Genomic DNA, 7,364 nt, shown 5'->3' with positions numbered 1-7,364 from the left:
GGTTTGAGGAAGCTATGCTTTGCTAGAAGAAGAGAGCAAACGAAACACAAGCGAATCCATCAGGCTGGTTTTACCCAAGTTGATTCATTCAGCCTGGGCATTAATGGTTACAATCTCGGCCGGTTCTTCAAACCGTCTACGGCTGCTCTTAAGCTGCCTGTGGATGGTGCCAAGTCAGCAGATGACTATACTGTCTGGACAGACCGAGTATAAGGAGGTATGTCAATGAAAAAAGTGGAATTTGAAACGGAGCAATACCCACATGCTGTAGATGGGAAGCAGGCATTGCTATGGTGCGACTCACAAACGACTACTTTCCCCCAACGTTTTCACCTTTTATTGTGCTTCCATCAAATGTAAACAACCAATCTCCCTTACCCACCACTACAATGTCCTTGCACCTTTCTGTACCTTTGAGAAAAGGTTGAAGCAGCCCAACCGGCTGACAATACAGTAAACTTCAGGAAGTCGCTTTCCTTTTCCGCTAGGCTGTGGGAATAAAATGGAAAAGGTTTAGAGGCAAAGCATACTGGGAAATTTTCTCGGCAGCTGCATCTATACTACACACAGTTATTGCGGCGCAGGTGTCTTTTTCTCATTATTACTTTTTTATTCTTTTTTTGTGCATTAGTGAAGCACATGATGTAATCTGTACCTTGTTGCCTCTACAGGAACATTAAGGTTTAATGAGGGTTCAAAGATTTCCAAACTGTTTCCGTCACAGCTCAGTGACCGTGACTTCTGCTGCCTCTCCTCTCAAACATTCCTGCAAAGGAAATATTGCCTATACCAAACAGAGTTTTGGCAGTAGGATTCAAAGGCAAAAGAACAAAACAGAACGCCAGCATGACATAACATTTCTGCCAAAGTATTATTTAAAGCCCAACCGAGCATCCAGTTTAAATCAGCTAAATACATTTCAGGTGCATCAAAGCAAAAAGGTGTGCAAAGTCTTCGTTTTTATTTTTTTTATTTTTTAGAAAGCAGCCACTTTCTAAGTAGAAAAGTCCGTCCCCTGCAAGCATTCCATAGAGAACAACTCTTGCTCTGTGCATAAGCAGGGGTCTCTCTGCAGAGATCCGTACAGCCCCAGTCAGCAAGGAGCACATATTTTGCTCATTGCAGACCTATGTCTGAATCAGCGGGGGATGTGTTGGACCTCTGCAGAGAGACTCCTGCTTCCCAGGATAAGCAGGGGGCCTTCTGTGTAACGTGCTGGAAGGAGACAGGCTTTTCTACCTGAAAACCAAATCTTAAAACTTTGCACACCTTTTGTTTTAAATGCACCGAGAAAGGGTTCACCTGATCTAAACTGAAAGTTCAAGCGGGCTTTAAAAAGAATGAAAAAACATCCAGCACTGTGTGGAGGATTTACTGCAAGTGCAGTTGCTCCAGAATTTAGTAAATGAGCAGAAGCTCTGCTGACTTCTATCGTCCAATCATGCTCAAGAAAAAAATCTATGAGTGCCTGTGTCACATCACATTGGCTACCCATCACATTTTGCTACCCACTTGGAGTGCGCATGTGCGACTCCGCCATATGCATTCCAACACAGGGCCCCCCACAGGCTCGATTCGCTCGCCACGCTTCGGGCACGGCCTCGCTTTGTTCGGCATAATTATAATCATAGCTATGTCCAAAATGGCCAAATGTGATGGGTCACCATATGCGATGAAACACCTGCACCTGATTGATGGCAGGCGGCATTTTGCCAATTTTCTTTTTCCTGGCTCATGTGATATTTTAAATTGACTGATGGGGGGGGGGGGGGGGGGGGGTCATTCACTGAGTGAACCTTTCCTAACCAATTTACTGATAAACTGGACACAATTCAAGACAGTATATGGCCAAGTGTCTATTTGTGATGACTACATAGGTGTGCTATTAACTGTCGGGGTACAAGTTTTAAAAAGTTCGTCTTGGGGTTTAGGTTGACTGTTAAGGTTCTACAGGTTGAACTTAGAAAGGAACTGCAGTCTGTTCACTAAATTTGTAATAAAAAAAACATCTTTGTCATTCTGAAGCTTCCCTTCAACCACTTTGTATAATAGATAGATATAGATGTCTCGATATCTCTATCTATCTATCTATATATATATATATATATATATATATATATATATATATATATATATATATAATCTCATCACACATACACTGTGATTCTGTACTTGCATGTTGCAGAAATCTCCCTCCACTGAGTCTGGCTGCATCCATTTTAATTGTGGGCAGCTGAAGCTCCTGGATTTTACACAGACACACCTCAAGCTCCGCAGCTCTCATTGGCCCTCTTATGACTCACATTAGGGCAAACTCTCACCAGAGAGATAGCTGTGCATGATGTCATAAGCCTAAGCTTTTTACCAGACATGAAACAGGAAGCAGGCTGCATAAGGTATTTACTGGCAGAAAAACAATGTTTTACTATCCAAAAGTTAAAAACAAGGGCAGAAGATTTAATAGATGGCTTTTAATAAACATTATATGGGGGGTCTGCCTTTTGAAACTGGACTTCAAGGTTCAGGTATGGGGAAGGGTTACCATCATAGGGGTGTTGTATAATGGGTGACATTTTTTAGCTTAGAAACACAATTTACACTTGCTGAAGTTATGTACACAGAATTTTAATTCATAGAGTTAAGTTTTATTTACCAAAAGTCGTCTACAATAACCGAATCTCCGACTACCATCTTCCCCGGTCAGCACAAACGAGAAAGTCTCACTAAAAGGAAGAATAACAAAAAAAATAAAAGTTTTGTATTTCTGTGAGGAATTCTTCATACATTCCTGTGTTTTTTCTGTAGCTGCAGGCCTAAAATGTTTTCACTCTTACCATCTACTACATTAATTCACACAACCAGAATGGAGCAGTGTATGGTGGATCTGGACAGCCAGTGATTGGTGTACATGATCATGTGATCACCCCTTTCCAAGGGCAAAGCTTGACATTCTGGAGCTCAGAACATTTCAAAGTTATTGTTTCAGGAAAGGAGCGCCATCAATAGGGTTGTGAACTCAGAACAGACCTAAGGATAAGGCTCAGGTCTGGGTAGCATGAACTTTGGATGTACAGATATTTGCGTAAAAAAAATAAAATAAAAAAATTTCCAACATGCAAAAATTAAAAATGAATAAAATAGCTGAAAAATATGTAAAAGCTGAACTCCAACGTTCCCTCTAATCATGTAAAGGCTCCTCCTCTGTACTGAAATTGCTTACTCTGATTTCACTGCACACTGTGAGCGTCTCACATTGTGCCATTAGGGCTGCGAGCGCTGTGATATTTCCAGGAAGGTACTGCATATGTAGCACCCTGCCAGCCCCTTCCAGCCATAATCTGTCTGCATTGTATATAAAAGCACAGAGAGCCAGTGATTATGTCAATGGGTCTAAAAGGAGGTATGTCATGAAGATGGAAGCTTTTATGCAAGTGTCATTAATAGTTCGATGATGGGAAAGGAGGAAGCAGGAAATGCAAAAAATAAAGCAGCTTTAACTTTTTTTTATTTGATAAGGCACTTTGGGAGCGGGCATTAGATGGATGTGACAAGTGTCAAGGCATTGATCTTTTAGTCCTTGCTGAAGTACTTTGGGAGGGGGGGGGGGGGTACTCAAGTAGAACTGGCCAGATGTCTGTCCTCTACTATGGAACATTTTCCCTCTCATCAGCTCCATAACAGAAGTGGGAGGTGTGCTGAAGTTCAGTAGTGAGAACTCAGGCAGGGCTGACAAGACAGTTTAGGATTACAGTGAAGTAAAGGCACTGCGCTGTCAGATAAAGTGGGCATTTAGGAGCTTACTGGATTTCTTGCAGATTAGGTATATTTCCGTACATGCAGTGTTTTTAACAGACAAACCATAGGCAAATGTGCATGTACTGGAGAGAATGTTTGTTTTCCCCAGACATACACCAAGTGCTTGCATCTCATATAGGTTTTAAGGAACTATCAGAAAAAAAATGTACTGTTCATTGGCCTAAACCAGCTCCATTTGTTTTAGTGCTAGAGTAAAGGCTAAAACCACCTACAGTTTTTACACCATTAAAAAGATCCCCCTTTACTTCCTGTACACTCAACAGGAAGGGAGAGGATCTCTTTCCAATGAGGGGAAATCTCCTATTAGACATCTGACATGTGAACAATCTTCTTCATTGGAAGTTTCCTATTCTGGAGAAAAACACGTTTGGATTTACCCTAATTTTGATTCTCTGACTCTAGTGATCAGGGCAATTGGAAAGAGTGAATCTTCCTAATGGGGACACAGGGGGGCAGTCAGAGGCTAGCACAGGGGGGGCGGTCAGAGACAGGATGCATAGACCTTGCTTTAGTGAAAAGGAAAAATTACGTGGATTATGTTGAGCGAAAAAAAACGTGAATGTCCTAAGAGACAAACACTTGATAAAACATGGTCTCCTTGATTAGCCTACCTGCAGGTCCGGAATGAACGCGGCTGATATTGTGTGGAGGCTCCCCAGACAGAAGCATTTTTCTTTATTCTTTTTCCTATCCTTACCTTTTCTATTGTTCTTTTGATTCTTGACAGTCTTGGCTTCACGCTCTAGGAGCTCTTCTGCTCTTTTCTTAACAGATTTGCTCATGTTTACAGTTGGAGGGTTGGCGTTCCTTGTGGGATTGTTTTATTGTACGATAAACGGGAAATACTCAGGAAGCTATACTCCCTGTATTAAGGCTTTTCTACTTTGCAGGCCTTCTTACACATTTGTGAGGTGTTGACCTTCAGATCCTCATGACTTGTTGCTTTGAATTCAGTTTTTAAAAGCAGTTGTCTTGACTGCTATCTCCCAATGTTAACAAAGTTTGTGGTATATGGAGTTATGCTGCGTAAACACGACCGGACTTTGACGGACTTGGTCCGGCGGACTTTGCAGCTGAGGCCCGCCGGACTTTCAAGCGAACGGACTTGGACACACATGATCACTCCAAAAGTCCTGCGGATTCGAATGTGATGATGTAGAATAAGGAATTTCATAGCCAATAGCTGCCCTAGCCAAGTCCGTCGAAAAGTCCAATCGTGTGTACACGGCATTATAGAATGCACCTGTGGTCTTATGAAGGACTGAACCTAACTATCAAGATCTTCACTAATTTCCCCTTTTGGTATATTTGTTCCTCTCGCCTCAACTTATGTATTATTCTTATTTTATGTACAGAGCACGGAAGGATTGCTTGCTGCTTTGGAAAGTGATCACTTTTCAAAAAATTATAAAAAAAAAAAAAAAACACAACTCATGATTGAAGCAAAAAAGGACAGGATGCAAACAGACTGGGGACATGTTACTAGAGACTTCTGTAGATCACGGACATTACAATCCTTTTACAAACCAATGCTTGGGGTCAGAGGGCTGCACACCAAATACCAAAAGGGCCGCAGGTTGGGTACCGGGGGCCTAAACTAACAGGTTGCCTTTATTCAATGCACTGTGTCAGCAGATAAGTTACATTTTTTTTTGTCTCATAGTAGAGATGTACTTTACCTATCAAACTGAGTCACTGGTGTCCAGTCCTTAGCATCTGGGAAACAGAACTGTGGAATGGCTTTGAACTGATCGCCGGCTTCCCGCATGAACTTGAACGATCGCTCCAGCTGAAATATGAACATCAAATGTTAAATCCCTCAGTGTGGGAGTCGCCTGTCTCTATAAACACATCCCAACTTGTTGCCCTGTAATTAACACTTGACAAACCATAGTTATGATGGCTTGGTGACAAAATAACGTGTCTGTTCATTTTGTGAGCAGCGCTACAAGTTACACATATGCTGTTCCTGTAAATTGTGCAAGCAGGTGTTGACTGAAAGATTTCTCCAACCAGCTGTGTGTAAGTTATCTCCTGAAACAAGTAGAGATGGTTCCAAAAGAATATCTATGCTGCAACTGTAAGAAATCCCCTTCTTACTTTTTTGGGACTGAGCTAGAACCAATAACACAGCAAGAAGGTGAAGAAAGTGGTCATCAGACATACGTAGGGTTGCCACCTTTTCTTCAAGCCAAACCCGAACACTTTAGCGGTGCATGGCAAAATTTTTGTTGTAGTAGAATTGTAAAAAGACCCGGGACAACTTTGGAGAGTAGTAATGCGGTGAACAGTGGGTGTGGCCAAACTGCGTTAACAGATGGCAACAGATTTGTGTGGGACTATCTCGGTTACTTGGGATGCCACAGTCTGGTCTGAATAAAGTGTCTGGGTTTCAGGCGGCCTTAAACCCAAGCATATGACTTAAAGCCCGGACTGTCCAGCTCAGGTGGCAACCCTAGGTGTCACCCAACCCCCCCCCCCCCTCGTAATCTAGAAGTCAGAGTCACCCCCTTCTTCATAATACAGAGGAGAGTGTTACCCTCCTTCATAGTACAGTGGTCAGTGTCACCCCCCACCATAATACCAGGGCTCCCCATAGAGACCCCCATTAGATCAGTTGGACTGGAGGTATGTGTGTCCACCTGAAACCCGGAGGCATGTGTCAAAACCCGAACTGTCCAGGTCAAAACTGGATAGGTGGCAACCCTAGCTATACAATCTGCTAAAAAGTAAAAGTAATTGTACCCATTTCAAAATAAATTTCTTTAGCTTGCAGTGAACTTAAGAGTGGAAATACTGACTTACAGATAAAGAAAACACACTCACGACTAAATTACTTTCTAAAAATATTATATTGAAAATACATCACAATATTGTTTTAATCAAAACCTGTACTGTATTTTATTTTTATTTTTTTTGCTTACAAAATTAATTGAGAGAAGCATCTAAAACCCTCTCTGATTTACATTCACTTGTTACCAAGGCTTGATTTACCTGCCAAGACCTTCCAACTGCCACCCCCTGTCAGAGGAGAGTATCCCATTGGCGGCTCTCATTGAATAGTGTGATGGCATGTGATGGAATGTATCCATGAAGTCAGTAAAAGTCATGTCCCAGTAACAAAGTAAAAAAATAAATGTATTATATATATATATATATATATATATATATATATATATATAACTATAATAAAAATAAAAAAAAAGACCAATATCTTTTAAAGTCTGATCTCAAGCAGGTTGAAAAAAATAGCATGGTGTGACACATATCCTGTGAGAACAAATTATTTTCAGGCACTCTTACCTTGAGCGGGAACTGCTGGGTGATCTCTGGAACATACACAGTACCAGATGGCTTCTTCTGCAGTGACACCACAACAAAGTACTCAAACAACTGCCGCTCCTGATACTCTATGAGATCTCGCTCCAAAGTTTGGTACCTCGGGGTGAGGCTCATTCTGGACTTGACATGCACCAGTCGCTGGCTGTGTGCTGCAAGACAGAGCAATACAATAAAAAGCAGAAGGGACAATTTTAGAAGAATGTTTT

General features: G+C 41.6%; 1 protein-coding gene across 1 annotated transcript in view; it reads right to left on the bottom strand.

The window, feature by feature from the left end:
• The window catches only part of DENND2A (DENN domain containing 2A), a gene marked incomplete in the record, with an annotated part of 181,615 nt that overhangs the window by 25,964 nt on the left and 148,287 nt on the right, over nucleotides 1–7,364 (bottom strand). Inside the window, 4 exon segments of the mRNA XM_077469274.1 lie at nucleotides 412–489; nucleotides 2,654–2,723; nucleotides 5,496–5,605; nucleotides 7,120–7,307. Of these exon segments, the coding sequence (XP_077325400.1) occupies nucleotides 412–489; nucleotides 2,654–2,723; nucleotides 5,496–5,605; nucleotides 7,120–7,307 (446 nt within the window).

Source organism: Lithobates pipiens, unplaced genomic scaffold, assembly GCF_037356315.1.
Source record: "Lithobates pipiens isolate NorthernLeopardFrog02 unplaced genomic scaffold, aLitPip1_a1.2 Scaffold_8, whole genome shotgun sequence".
In the NCBI taxonomy this organism is placed as follows: Eukaryota; Metazoa; Chordata; class Amphibia; order Anura; family Ranidae; genus Lithobates; species Lithobates pipiens.
The sequence above is the reverse complement of the archived record's forward strand: the minus strand, read 5'-3'. Positions and strand labels throughout refer to the sequence as shown.